Source organism: Staurois parvus, unplaced genomic scaffold (assembly GCF_062004578.1).
Source record: "Staurois parvus isolate SC_StPar_1 unplaced genomic scaffold, SC_StPar_1.0 ptg000287l, whole genome shotgun sequence".
NCBI lineage: Eukaryota > Metazoa > Chordata > Amphibia > Anura > Ranidae > Staurois > Staurois parvus.
This window is the reverse complement of record NW_028318083.1, coordinates 27,023,024-27,037,004: the sequence shown is the minus strand read 5'-3', so window position 1 is coordinate 27,037,004 and position 13,981 is coordinate 27,023,024. Positions and strand designations below refer to the sequence as shown.

The window sequence follows — 13,981 nt, the reverse complement described above, 5'->3', positions numbered from 1 at the left end:
TTTAGTGTGTATTGCTAGAGAGGTTTTTTTTTTTCTTTTGAGAGTGCATGTGATCAGCACAGGGCTAATCAGCATTGTCTAGACAGAGGTCAGGGGTTCTGAATCCTCCTAGAACAGAAAGAAAACTCCTCCTACAAGCTTTAACCAGTGCTCTGCTGAAGTCACAAGACTGATCTAACTGCTGATGAGAAAAGGCATTTAGCAGTTTATATTTACTAAAATAATTGCATTTCCATGTAGTGTCTACTGTGGGAGACCAGAGAGAGTGAATTCAGGGTCCTTGGTGTAGTTACCCTTTCAGATAAAAAAAACATCCCTCAGTGAGATTCTCCATGAGAGTCCTGGGCCTTATGGTAGCCTCCCTCGAGGCTGTTCCTTTTGCTTAGTTCCACTAAAGGCATCTTCAACAGAACATTCTACTGGCCTGGAAAAACACTTCTCCCAATCTTCCTATGCGTCTCCCTGATTCAAACTCAAATCCCCTCTCTTCAATCACGTCTGTCTGACATGTTTTACCCACATTGGACTTAATCATAGAAGTCAGAGGGGTATGACTGATGGGCCGGGGGTTTGAGCTGAAGCCTTTCATTTACTTGACACTGAAAATGAATACAGTGTGCAGTCTCACTTCTCCTTATTACAACATTGATTCAAGGTGTCTCAGGGAATAGACCCCCATTACAGCACAACGTGCTTTCGTAGGATCTCAATTTGGTTCTCTCTGCCCTGCATAAACTACCCTTTGAACCCATTTGAACCCTTAAAAGAGAAGTATGGGTTTTTTCCCACCAGTTATACTTACCTAGGTTGATGCAGCATTGGTCCCCTGTCGGCTCTAAGGGTGAACCACATGATCACTGAGTTCTCTCCGCTCTGAGCAGAGAGCAGTGACTGTCAGTCACCGCTGCCTGCTCAGCCTCCTCGGCGCTTACTGGAGCGCTGGGCTGTGCAGTTGATAGGTAGCGGCTGCCTCAGTTTGTCAGCGCTTTGCTGAGAGGTTGAGCCAGGTGCCACTCCAGTCTCTGGGATGGATCCCGACTTTGTAGTCAGGATCTTTCCCCAGCCTGGAACAGCTGAGTGACGCCAGCTGACAGCAGACTTCAGTCCGCTGTTAGCTGAAAACGAGTCACAGGAGTGCAGTTCGTTCACAGGAGAAGTACAGCCAAAATAGCTTTGGCTGTTCTTCTCCTTTAAGTGATAGCTCTCTTGGTGGCTATCATGTTTGTCAGACATTTTTCTAAGTTAGCCACTCTATCATGCAAAGAGCCTTTCCTGATTCTTCACAAGGATAAATTGGTCTTACGTCCTAGACCCTGCTTTCTACCCAAGGTGGCTCCTGCCCAGGCCAATTTTCAGCTTTCAGTGCTGTTGCACCTTGAATGACAATTGCGCGGTCATGCAACACTGTACCCATATGACATTTTTATTATTGTTTTCACACAAATAGAGCTTTCTTTTGGTGGTATTTAATTGCCACTGGGGTTTTTATTTCTTTGCACTATAAACAAAAAAAGGACAACAAATTTGAAAAAAAAAGTTTTCTTTGTTTCTATTATAAAATGTTTCAAACAAGTTATTTTTCTCCTTCACTGATGTGCGTTGATGAGACTGCACAGATAGGCGGCACTGATGAGGCAGCACTGACAGGTAGCACTAATGGGCACTGATAGGCTGCACTGATGAGGTGGCGCTGATGAGGCAGCACTGCTGTGCACTGATGAGGAAGCACTGACGATGCGCTGATAGGCGGCACTGATAGGCGGCACTGACTGATAGTACTGACTGGAGGTACTTACAGAAGGCATTGATATGCACTGATGTGTGGCACTGCTGGGAAGCACTGATGGGTGGCACTGCTTGGCACTGCTGGTTGGCACTGCTGAGCACTGCTAGGTGCCATTGCTGGGCACTGCTAATCAGGGCACTAATAATCAGTGCCCTGACTATCAGTGCAGATCTCCTCTGTCACATTTGCCAGTTATCGGCAGTACTTTCCTGATGCTGTGACAGCTTGAGGAAAGTGCTGCTGATTACCGGCAACTGCATTTAGTTTGTGATATGCCGTGTCATTGGACACAGCTGATCATGTGGTAAAGGGCCGCTGAGATTGGCCTTTTACCTTGTCATGTGATCAGCTGTGTCCGTAGGATACAATGATCACTGACAGCACTGGGTGCGTGCCTCTGGGGGCTCGTTCTGGGAAGACGTCCATGGACACCCTTCCAGAACTGGACAACCACGCTGTAGCTGTCTTTTAGCTATAGCGCGGTTGGAACGCGGTTAATTGAACAAGCTAAAATTAGAAGCTGATTGCACAGCTGCACCAGTTGTAGTAAATCTCCCCCTTATTGTTTTTATAAAATTTTGTTCACATTCAGCATTTTGGTTGAACAGTTAAAAACGCTATTTTCATATTAGGAGTAGCTGAATTTCATTTACTTTTATTTATTTTTTTTATTGATACAAATTTCACATTATTGTGCATGTGTTATCACAAATTAATTATACTAATATGCAGCCTATGTCCTTTACTGTCCAATTAGGATAAAAGGAATTTTGACTTACTTGTAAATTACATATCTTGGAGTACAGTAAAGGACACAGGCCAGCCAGCCTCTGTTCCTCTCTTACACTACATTGCTTTCTAAAAAAACTGAGGTTTCACTTTGTGGGTTTGTGGTTATGATGTGCGCCCAAAAGCTTTGCCAGTGTCCAGTGAATGTAGCAACCTATATCTCGGGGTCAGTGAATATTCAGCCTGTGCCCTGTACTCCAAGGTATGGATTTTTACAGGTAAGTCATTTTGTTTGCTTCACAACAGTAAAGCCTATGTCTCTTCTACAGTTGCTACTACAACTTCTCAGCAAAATAGTTAATTTTACTCTCCCCAGGCTTCTACTTCCAAAACAAAGCTTGGCACCTCCTTTCGTTGCAAGCCCTGAGCCTGCCCAGATGCCCTTCTCACAATGAAGGGCCACCCCCACTGTTGCCAATCTTTGGTCTCAGTAGGGTACAAAATAGAGTTTCTAGCTCCGCCTCCTCTTTGCTTTTTATTGTCCAGTCCACTAGTTTTAGACAAGAAGGCAGATTTAATGGCTGCTTTGCACCAGCTTCAGGCACAATGAGGTGTTGTACCAGTTCGTTTAGAAGAACTGTTTCAAGGTTTCCATTTACAGTCCCAAAGCCACAATCCACCCGAGATTGGACTTGAACTCTCTAAACAGATTTCTTTAAGTTCTAAAATTTTGGATGTAATCAACAAGATCTGTCATTTCTTTTCTTAAACAATGAGAATATCTGTTATTGGTAGACATATGAGATGCCTATCTACACATCTTCCCCTCACATCAATGTTTTCTGCATTTTCCTGTGGGAGACCAACAGTTTCAATTTGTAGCACTACATTTGGTTCGCTACACCCTGAGTGTTCACAAAGTGCTTGCCTACTTCTGACTCTTCTATTAACCTAAGCTATGAAAGTGTATGAATGTTCTCCCGAAGGAATCCTCAGTCCGGGTTCACAATATGTAACACTGCAGCGGGACACTGCATGTAATTCGCACAGGAATTGCAACGCGTTCCTATGCGAATTACATGCAAATATCTGTGTGGTGTGATTTGAGCAATACACTCATACACTTTGCTCTGCATTGCCCAGATGTGGTCAAGGCTTTCAGGGTCTTACCTGAAAGCCACAGCCTTTATTTGCAAGACTGAATGCTTCTATGCCCTGGCTATGGGCTCTCGTAGAGGGCATTCTCCTTCTAATTCCACCTTTGCTAGGTGGAGCAGGCAACTCATTTGCTCGGCATACGCTCTTAGGGACAGAGTTCCTTCTTTCCCTGTCAGAGCCCATTTTACCAGTGCTGTTGGTAAATCTTGGGCTTTTTAGCATCAACCGACTGCTAACCAGAATTGCAAGACCGCCATCTGGCCCTCTGTTCAGACATTTTTGAAGTTCTTCACAGCAAACATGTGAAAGAAGGTGCTCTGACCAGATAAAAAATTAACTTTTTGGCGTAAAAGCAAAACGCTATGTGTGGTGGGAAACTAACACTGCACATCACCTTGAAACCACTATCCCCACCGTAAAACGTGATAGCATCATGCTGTGGGGATGCTTTTCTTCAGCAGAGTCAGGGAGGCTGGTCAGAGTTGATGGGAAGATGGATGGAGCCAAACACAGGGCAATTTTAGAAGAAAACCTGTTAGAGTCTGCAAAAGACTTGAGACTGGGGCGGGAGTTCACCTTCCAGCAGGACAAAGACCCTAAACATACAGCCAGAGCTACAATGGAATGGTTTAGATCAAAGCATATTCATATGTTAGAATGGCCCAGTCAAAGTCCAGACCTAAATCCAATTGAGAATCTGTGGCAATACTTGAAAATTGCTGTTCACAGACGCTCTACATCCAATCTGAAAGAGCTTGAGCTATTTTGCAAAGAAGAATGGGCAAAAATTTTACTCTCTAGGTGTGCAAAGCTGGTAAAGGCATACCCAAAAAGACTTGCAGCTGTAGTTGCAGGGAAAGGTAGTTCTACAAAGTATTGATTCGGGGGCTGAATACAAATGCACGCCACACTTTTCACATATTTATTTGTAAAAAATCTTGAAAACCATTTATCATTTTTTTTCCACTTCACAATTTGTGCCACTTTGTGATCGTCTATCATATAAAGTCCCAATAAAATACATTTACCTTTTTGGTTGTAACAGGACAAAATGTGGAAAATGTCAAGGGGTATGAATACTTTTTCAAGGGACTGTAGATGTCAACCTTGCCTTAATGTATTGTAGTGTATTACAGTCACATCAAAAAGTTATTGTACTTGCAAAACAGAGAAGTGTAGCTCAACCCTTCCACTCTCAACAGGTCTTCATAATTGTATAACTATGAGGGGAAGGGTGGGCTGTATGGAGTCCCATGATTTCTAGTGGCAGCACTGGTGCTGGGTTGTTAGGGGAGCAAAGGACTAAGGTAAGCCTTTGTACTTATTCCTTTCTTCTGTTAGCCAAGAAAGCATTATCTCTGTTTTATGCATGCTTACCTTTGTTTACATCTGTCAGTGCAAATCTTCATTGCATAGGCTGCATCTTTACAGCCCTATAGATTTCTATGGGACTACATCATGAGGCTGGAGCCAATCAGAGATGGTCCCATAGAAGTCTCATTTTTCTTGGCTACATGACTAGTCTCTGTCAGCTGCCATCTTTCTGTCCAGTGGTAATGACTTTACTGGCCAGTATGGCAGTAATGTTGGGTTGTAGATTGACAGTTGACAGCACTTAGTTGGTAGGTCAGAGAATCTCAGGCACTAATAACAGTAAACATAAGCATAAGATCCCTTTCTGGTTCATAGAAGTAGCATCAGGCATCTTGTGGTGTCTGCTGTTAGGTAGGGGTTGTTTAAAATTGTCACATTTTGTTTTCTATATTTAATTTAGTATTGTGTATAATCTTTTCTGTTCCTGCTGTGTCATTAAGTTATATTCTCTTAATGCTAATAAGTTTGCACAGTTTATTGAACGATTATATATGCAACAGTAGGAAAAAGCTAGGGGTCTTATATATGCCTTTATTAAAACTCGCAAAACTAATGACTGTGTAATTAAAAGGCTGATCTTGTGTCAAGGTAATAAAATGTCAACTGTCTTTTAGACAGATAAATATTCTCATCTTTATTGAACCAAGCCGCTGTTTTCTCCCTTAGTTTAAATTATTAAATGCATACAAATTGCTTAAACAGCACACATTTTCCTAAAGGTCACAAAGTTCATTAAGAATACAGTAAACCATTCATTGTTGTGATTAAGAGCATGCTGTATAGTTTTTTAATTAAATTACATTTGTAGTTGGACTCTGTAAATATCTGATAACTATTGTACTTGTATTTGATAAATGTTTTCATGCAATGAAAAACCTCCAGGTTTCTTCAGAAATACCTGTATATCCCATGTGTATGAACAAATGATAAAGTAAACGATTCTAAGGGGTTTTGCCTGATACAGACATTTGACTACATTCCTTTACATTACAACAGCAATCAGGATATTTATTAAGGAAAAGAAAATTGTGGAACCTTTTGTAAAAAATTTATAAATTACCTGGTATTGGTATGAATGTAGACGAGTGTCATATGGTACATTTGGTTTGGTTGCTGTGGTTTACTACACATTTTTGCTTACGGCTGTTACTTTGCAACGTCCAGAAAAAAAGCAGCAATTTGGTGCCTTTTAGTTAATGTAGCACTACCTCACCTCAGTGCATACTGTTCATGTAAATCTGTCATCATCATAGGACCACAGCCTTTACTTGTCAGTTTGTTATGAGTCCCAAGAAAACAAAACTGTAGGCTTTTTTTGCAGTTGTGGTTGGGGATGGTAAAAACTTTTACAACACCCCCTTAAAGTGGTTGTAAAGGCATACATTTTTTTTACCTTCATGCATTCTCTGCATGAAGATAACAAAAACCGTCCATGATCAGCTCCCCCTCCCCCCCAAACAAAATACTTACCTGGCACCTCTTTTGATCCAGAGCTGTTCCTGAGAGCAGCATCTGCTCTTTCTGTCCTCACAGGACACAGAGGCAGCAGCTGGTGTCGTTGGCTCCTGCTACTGTTAATTACATCTTGTGAGCAGGGGGCAGGACCAAAGCTGCGCCGCGTGTGTCTGTGGACGCACAAATCCCGGCTTGGAAATGAGCCTACTTGTGCTTCCCCATAGCAAGTGGCTTGGTATGCTAGTGCATGCAGAAGAGGAGTAGTCTAGAACGCTGGCCGGGGACCCCAGAAAAGAAGGTTCAGGGCCGGTCTTTTAAATACTATTGCATGGAGCAGGTAAGTATGACATGTTTATTATTTTAATTTAACAAAATAGTAGCCTTTAAAATCACTTTAGGCTGCAAAGGCAGCAGATGGGGATGTGTATATGTATATAAAGTTTTGGAGATTTAGAATTACACTGTAAAATCATTTCTTGGGCAACATGCTGGTGAATTTTGTAAAACAATTATTCTTTTTGTTGTACTGTATCTTTTTTGGAATACTGAAAACAGAAATAAAAATTCACTTTTAAACAAACAGAAAAAAAGCCTCTTATTGTATTTTATTGAATTACAGAGGGTGCATTGTTAAAGGATAAGTCCAGCTTTTGGAACATACAGGAATACGAGTGGAACATGTAACATTTTCCATTTCCTGCTGCTTATTCCATCGATCTCTCCCACTCTGTGAGAGCAGGCAGGGATCTTTTCTCCTTACCCGCTGTTACTTTTTAAAAAGAATATGGCTGTATGGGGGCTCCTCCCACACAGCCGAGCTATTTACTCACAGTTACTTAAAGCGGAGTTCCACTCACTGTAAAAATATAAAAGTCAGCAGCTACAAAAACTGTAGCTGCTGACTTTAAAAAACAGCCACTTACCTGTCCCACGATCCCACGGTGCCCCCGCTGCAGCCCGTTTCACCGGCCATCCTGTATTCCAGGTGCCGGCATCTTCAGTGTGGGCACCCGGCTGTGAAAGCTTGCGGCTTCACAGCCCACTGCGCATGTGTGAGTAGCACTGTGCTTCCTGAATGGCCCCGTCGTCTTCTGGGACCTGTCACATGTCCCACAAGACTACGGGGAGGGAGGGCAGGAGGACAACTTCCACTTCCGATCTCCTAGACGATTGCAGCGAAAGTGGGAGTGGGTACCTGTCAATTTGGGGTACCCGCTCCCCTCCTGCTCCCCAATGGTGCCAATCCTTAATGGGGAGCCGGGGGACCAATCTTTAAAGTGGAACTTTCCCTATTGGGTGTAACGCTTTAAGAATGAATAAACTACGCCTACTGTGTCTTTGCAGCTGACAGCTTGTAGTTTTCAATGAACTGTGAGGGCGCTTGTGAGCGCCTTTGTATATCATTGACTCTTCCTGCTCCCAGGTAACTGCCTGCCCATGTGAGATGCAAAGCATACATGGGAAGTTGAAATGGAGAAGATTAACAGTTAATCAGGTACTTCCGATGTTAGGTTGGGAATTGTAAAGATAGAATTTGTTTTGTTGTACTGTATCGTACATTAGATTAATTGCTGTCTGTTTCAAAGAAGAAATCCTAAAAGATATTTGTAGACAACCTTGGAATTTGCTACCAGCAAACTGACAATAGAAATTCTATTATTGGTATGGTACAGGTCATAGGCTGGATACTCATAGACCCTGGGTTATAGGATGGTACCTTCAATTTGCACTGTCACTGCCTGTCACTTTTGTTCTTCTTTGATCAGGTTGGCTTCAAGAATGTTTAGTGTTGGGAATATAGCCATAAATATTCAGGCAAGCATTCAATTTTATACTGCAGATCTGAAGAACCGTCTCATGAGTATATGCACCTTTTACTTTTCATTTGAAGGATTTCTGCTAACTTGATACAGTCATATAGTTATGAACAGAAAATATCTACAAGCAGTTCCCAAGTTACATACATCCAGTCCTTGTTTTCACAACAACCCAAAATTTTCTGAATCCAATAGTCACAGGGATAGAAAGTGAGGTGAAATCTTCTGAATAAGGGCACAGACAGCAGGTGTTAACAAAGTTAACAAAGGTGTTAACTCTCTCCTATGATATGCAAAAAACGTAACAATTATTTTTTTGGCTGGGGTTATACTTAAAAAAATGTACCTGTTCCAACTTGCATACAAAGTGTTACTAAACCCACAACAGTAAAATCAGTCTGTATATGGAGTAAAGCATGCTTGTTATACTCACTGTGGTACCTAAGGGGTTAATCCTGTGCATTGTGTAAAAAGACTGTTTGATCCTGTCTTCTCTGATCCTCCCCTTCTTCCAGTGTCCCTCTCTTATCTCCTGATAAGACATATCATGTGGAGTCACTCTGCACATGCTTAGTTTGGTGTGTATTGCTAGAATTTGTTTTTTTTCTTGGGAGAGTGCATGTGATCAGCATGGCCAATCAGCACTGTCCAGACAGAGGTCAGGGGTTCTGTATCCTCCTAGAGCAGAATGAAAACTCCTACAAGCTTTTACATGTGCTCTGCTGGACACTGATAGAAGTCTGCTTTAACTGCTGATGAGAAAAGGTATTTAGAAGTTTATATTTATTAAAATAATTGTACTTCCATGTTCTGTGTACTGTGGGAGACCAGATATAGTGAATGCAGGGTCCTGGGTTTAATAGCACTTTAAGAACAAACCTACAGAATCTTGTTTGTCACCCCGGGGACTGCCTGTATTAGTATGTTAGGTAATTACTTTGATTTTTTTGTTACTGTTGTTCTGAGTCATTGTTTTTCCTCTGTGTTTTCTTTAAGGTTTTATATCAGCAGTTCAAATTTTTCTTGAATCTGTATTTTCTGGTAGTTGCCTGCTCCCAGTTTGTACCTGCTTTGAAAATAGGCTACTTATACACCTACTGGGCACCACTGGTAAGTACCTTTGTCTCTCTATTTTTTCCAATAAGTTGATTGTTTTAAAGAATACAGAAATATGACTTGAATCCTTGTTCTTGACTGGGGAATGTGTGTATTTTATTTGGCAACAAAAGTAAGCAAATCATTTGAAATAGAAATTTATGATGGCAATCTTTTTTGCCTTGTTACATATTCCTTACTACAGATAAATGCATAAATGGCAACCCCTGTGTCACTACTGTGTCCTACAGTAACTAGGGGTCAGCACGAAGAATCGTATCAGCCAGGGCAGGCACTTCATTCGCCACACCAGAGAAGTCAAATACTATAATTGTAAAGACCAGTTCCAAATAGAACTTACTTATTAATTTTTGAAAAGGAAGGTTTTGGCGGTAGTAAACACTGCATGGCCACTTATACCTGGAGGTAAGCTTAGCTATAGGTATGAAGAATGTCTCCTAACAAGCACTGCTTAGCAGATATTCTCTATTCCTGCAGCCAGTGCCGTCACTGGCGCATGCGCACAGTGCACTGAATTGAAGGCATACTGGGTATGCCATCAATCCAGAGAACTGGGCCACAACCACGACTCCCATGTGTATGCATTGAAGAAGATCAATTAAATAAATAAATAAATCTTGTGCGCTTCTATGGATCAACCACAAACTTACTCTTAGTGATAGTGAAACATAACATAAGCAGTTAAAGCAGAGTTCCACTCGACCTATAAAAAAAAAAGTCAGCAGCTACAAAAACTGTAGCTGCTGACTTTTAAAAAACAGCCACTTACCTGTCCCTCGGTCCCGTGTTGTGTCCCATGCAGCTCGTTTCACCGGCTGTCCTGGATTCCAGGCACCGGCACCTTCAGTTTGGGCACCTGGCTGTGATAGCTTGCGGCTTCGCAGCCAGGTACCCACTGCTAATGAGCGAGAAGCGCTGCGGTTTGTGAATGGTCCTGTAGTCTTCTGGAACCTGTCACATGTCCCAAAAGATTACAGGGAGGGAGGGAGGACACCTTCCATTTCCGATCGCCCAGATGATCGGACCGGAAGTGGGAGCGGGTACCTGTCAATTTTGGGTACCTGCTCCCCCCCTGCTCCCCAAAAGTGCCAATCCTTAATGGGGAGCGGGGGAGCAGTCCTTAAAGCGGATCTTCCCCTTTTGAGTGGAACTCCACTTTAAGTAGCCGCTATAGCACACAACCCTTATTCCATAAAAGGCAAAATCAATATATACACAGTCAACCAGTACAACCAGTGCTACAAGCCAAACACAGCCTGAATCCAGAATTATTAAAAAAGAAATGAATGTTAGAAATAAAACATCCAAAAATGTCTTCTTTATGATGCTTTACGCACTATGTGGAGTTCTTTATGAGGTGAGGTGTTGCATTGGAGTGATGTCATCATGGCTCAACCATTCAAACGGCCTGAGCGAAGCACCTGAAAGGAAGATCGGGTGAAGGGCTTCCTTTTAAAGTAAATTGTTCATAACATGCTAGTATGCCATGCATGCTAGCTCATTATGTTATTACCTTGCAGGGTGACTCTTTTTTTTTTTTGACAGACTTAACTACTGCTTTCAAGTGTATTTCTACTTTTGCAGTCAGATTTGATGAAACCTTACTATATGTTTGTTATGTGTTAACACAACATACCTAAAAAAAAATAAATAAAAAAATAGAATTTTTTATTTTCTTTTATTATTTTTTAACTTCTAGATGTTCCTGGTTTCATGACTGTTTGCAAAAATTTCTCAAATAGCTCAGTGTGATCTGTCCCAGTAGCTGGACTGGGGACTATCCGGCCCATGCAGCATCCTAGCTCCAAACTTTTAGAGCTGATTCACACATGTGCGGTGCGGATTGAAGCTCAGATTTCACAGCTAATTGATACAGTAGTTGTTTAGCAGTTCATGTCGGGTTTACATCAGGTTCAGAACAGGATTAGCTCAGGAGTTTATCCTGTTCACACATATTGGCTTTAGAAACAGTTCCCATAGAAGTCAATTGCCTGTAATCCACAGCTGAACCTGAAGACACTGCTCGGAATCGTACATGATTCCTCTTCAAACCGCACTGAATCTGCACCGCCAGTGCATCGGACATATGTGAACAGGCATAGGAAGCAATGTTTTTTTCACATGCCATGCGGATTAGATGCGGTTCAAACCGCATCCAATCTGTATATATGTGAACTGGCACTCCTTTTGCATTGAGAGACAGTGTGCACATCTAGTACATTTGATGAGATATCTTCTCTGCACAGTATGCACAGGGCTAATTATGGTAAATGCAGTTTTTCCTCACCCCCGCTTAACAAAACAGAGAGAACGAAGTGGAGTTTTTTCATGCAGGAAGTTTCCAAAAGGGAACATCTATAAAATGGTAAGCTGCAATTTTTATGTTATGTGAATATGGACATGCAACTAATACACTACTCAAAAAAATTAAATTAACACTTTGAAAATACATCGGATCTCAATGGGGAAAGATCTCATGCTGGATATCTATACTGATATGGACTGGGTAATGTGTTAGAAACGTAATGATGACCCATCGTTTGATGGAAATGAAAATTATCAACCTACAGAGGACTGAATTCAAAGACACCCCGAAAATCAAAGTGAAAAAATGATGCAGCAGGCTAGTCTATTTTGCTGAAATTTAATTGCAGCAACTCAAAATGCTACTCAGTATTTTGTATGGCCCCACGTGATTGCATGCATGCCTGACAATGTCTTATATTTGTGGGCATTTGAAGTTTTCAATTATACCATAAAGATATGGTTGGCTTGCTTTGCTGTACTCAGCTACCATTCATATGGTAGACTGAGGCTTTTTCATATCGATTACAACAAACTATTTATTCCCCTTAATGGGACTTTAAAGGCATTTGTATCATAACATGTCAAAAGGTGTATTCTTTTAAAATCATATATATCGGAGTACAAAAAAATATATTTAAAAACACATATACGGCTTACAGATCAGTGTATCACAAAAATAAAGTACAGTTGTGTCCAAAATTATTCAACCCCCAATGCTGTAAAGGGGTTTAGGGACTATAGTGTACATTTGGAATTGTATTCAGAATCAAATCCTACAAGGACGTTGTAACTACCCAAATGCAACTAAAATGACATCAATTGTTTATGTAATACAGTAGTAAATGGTTCTTATGTGGTTTCTTCATTGCCACAATTATTCAACCCCTTAAAGACTACCACTCTGAAGAACAGAGGTTCATACAGGTGCTTTCCATCAGGTATTGAAAACACCTGTGGATGTCACCGAGCAGCAATCAAGCATAATAAGCACCAATTAGGCAGCTTTAAAATGACTGTGATACTCAGCTCCTTCTAGACATTTACTGGTGTGGTTACAAACATGGTGAAGGCAAGAGAATGGTCCAGGAAGACAAGAGAAGAGGTGATTTCTCTTCACAGGAAGGGCAATGGCTATAAGAAGATTGCAAAGATGTTAAACATACCAAGAGACACCTTAGGAAGCATCATTCGCAAATTCAAGGCAAAGGGCACTGTTGAAACGCTACCTGGTCGTGGCAGAAAGAAGATGCTGACTTCGACTGCTGTGCGCTACCTGAAGCGTAGAGTGGAGAGAAGTCCCCGTGTGACTGCTGAGGAACTGAGAAAAGATTTGTCAGATGTGGGTACAGAAGTTTCAGCCCAGACAATAAGACGCACACTGCATAATGAAGGCCTCCGTGCCAGAACTCCCAGGCGTACCCCCTTGCTGTCTCCAAAGAATAAGAAGAGTCGACTGCAGTATGCCAAAAGCCATGTGGACAAACCACAAAAGTTGTGGGATAGTGTTCTGTGGACTGATGAAACAAAATTAGAACTGTTTGGGCCCATGGATCAACGCTATGTTTGGAGGAGGAAGAACAAGGCCTATGATGAAAAGAACACCTTGCCTACTGTGAAGCATGGTGGAGGGTCAATCATGCTTTGGGGCTGTTTTGCTTCTGCAGGTACAGGGAAGCTTCAGCGTGTGCAAGGTACCATGAATTCTCTTCAGTACCAGGAGATATTGGATGGAAACGTGATGCAGTCCGTCACACACCTGAGGCTTGGGAGACGTTGGACCTTTCAACAGGACAATGATCCCAAGCATACCTCCAAGTCCACTAGAGCATGGTTGCAGAGGAAAGGCTGGAACATTTTGGAGTGGCCATTGCAGTCACCAGACTTAAATCCGATTGAGAACCTCTGGTGGGACTTAAAGAAAGCAGTTGCAGTGCGCAAGCCTAAGAATGTGACTGAACTGGAGGCCTTTGCCCATGAAGAATGGGCGAAGATACCCGTAGATCGCTGCAAGACACTTGTGTCAAGCTATGCTTCACGTTTAAAAGCTGTTATAACTGTAAAAGGATGCTGTACTAAGTACTAAGATTGAATGTCACTTGGGGGTTGAATAAAACTGATAATGCTGTGAGCACAGAAAAGACATTTGTGGTTATTTCATTATAACTGTTATGTTATATTTGTCTGACCTACAAGTGCCTCTTTAATGTAAATGTAAGCAAGATGACTGAATGATCAAAAG

At 41.7% G+C, this 13,981-nt stretch overlaps 1 protein-coding gene across 2 annotated transcripts in view; it reads left to right on the top strand.

Moving 5' to 3' along the window:
• The window catches only part of ATP9B (ATPase phospholipid transporting 9B), a 451,056-nt gene that overhangs the window by 61,327 nt on the left and 375,748 nt on the right, over positions 1 to 13,981 (top strand). For both annotated transcript variants that reach the window (XM_089682349.1, XM_089682348.1), the window contains exon 4: positions 9,316 to 9,429. In XM_089682349.1, the coding sequence (XP_089538475.1) occupies positions 9,316 to 9,429 (114 nt within the window). The remainder of the gene's footprint in view (positions 1 to 9,315; positions 9,430 to 13,981) is intronic.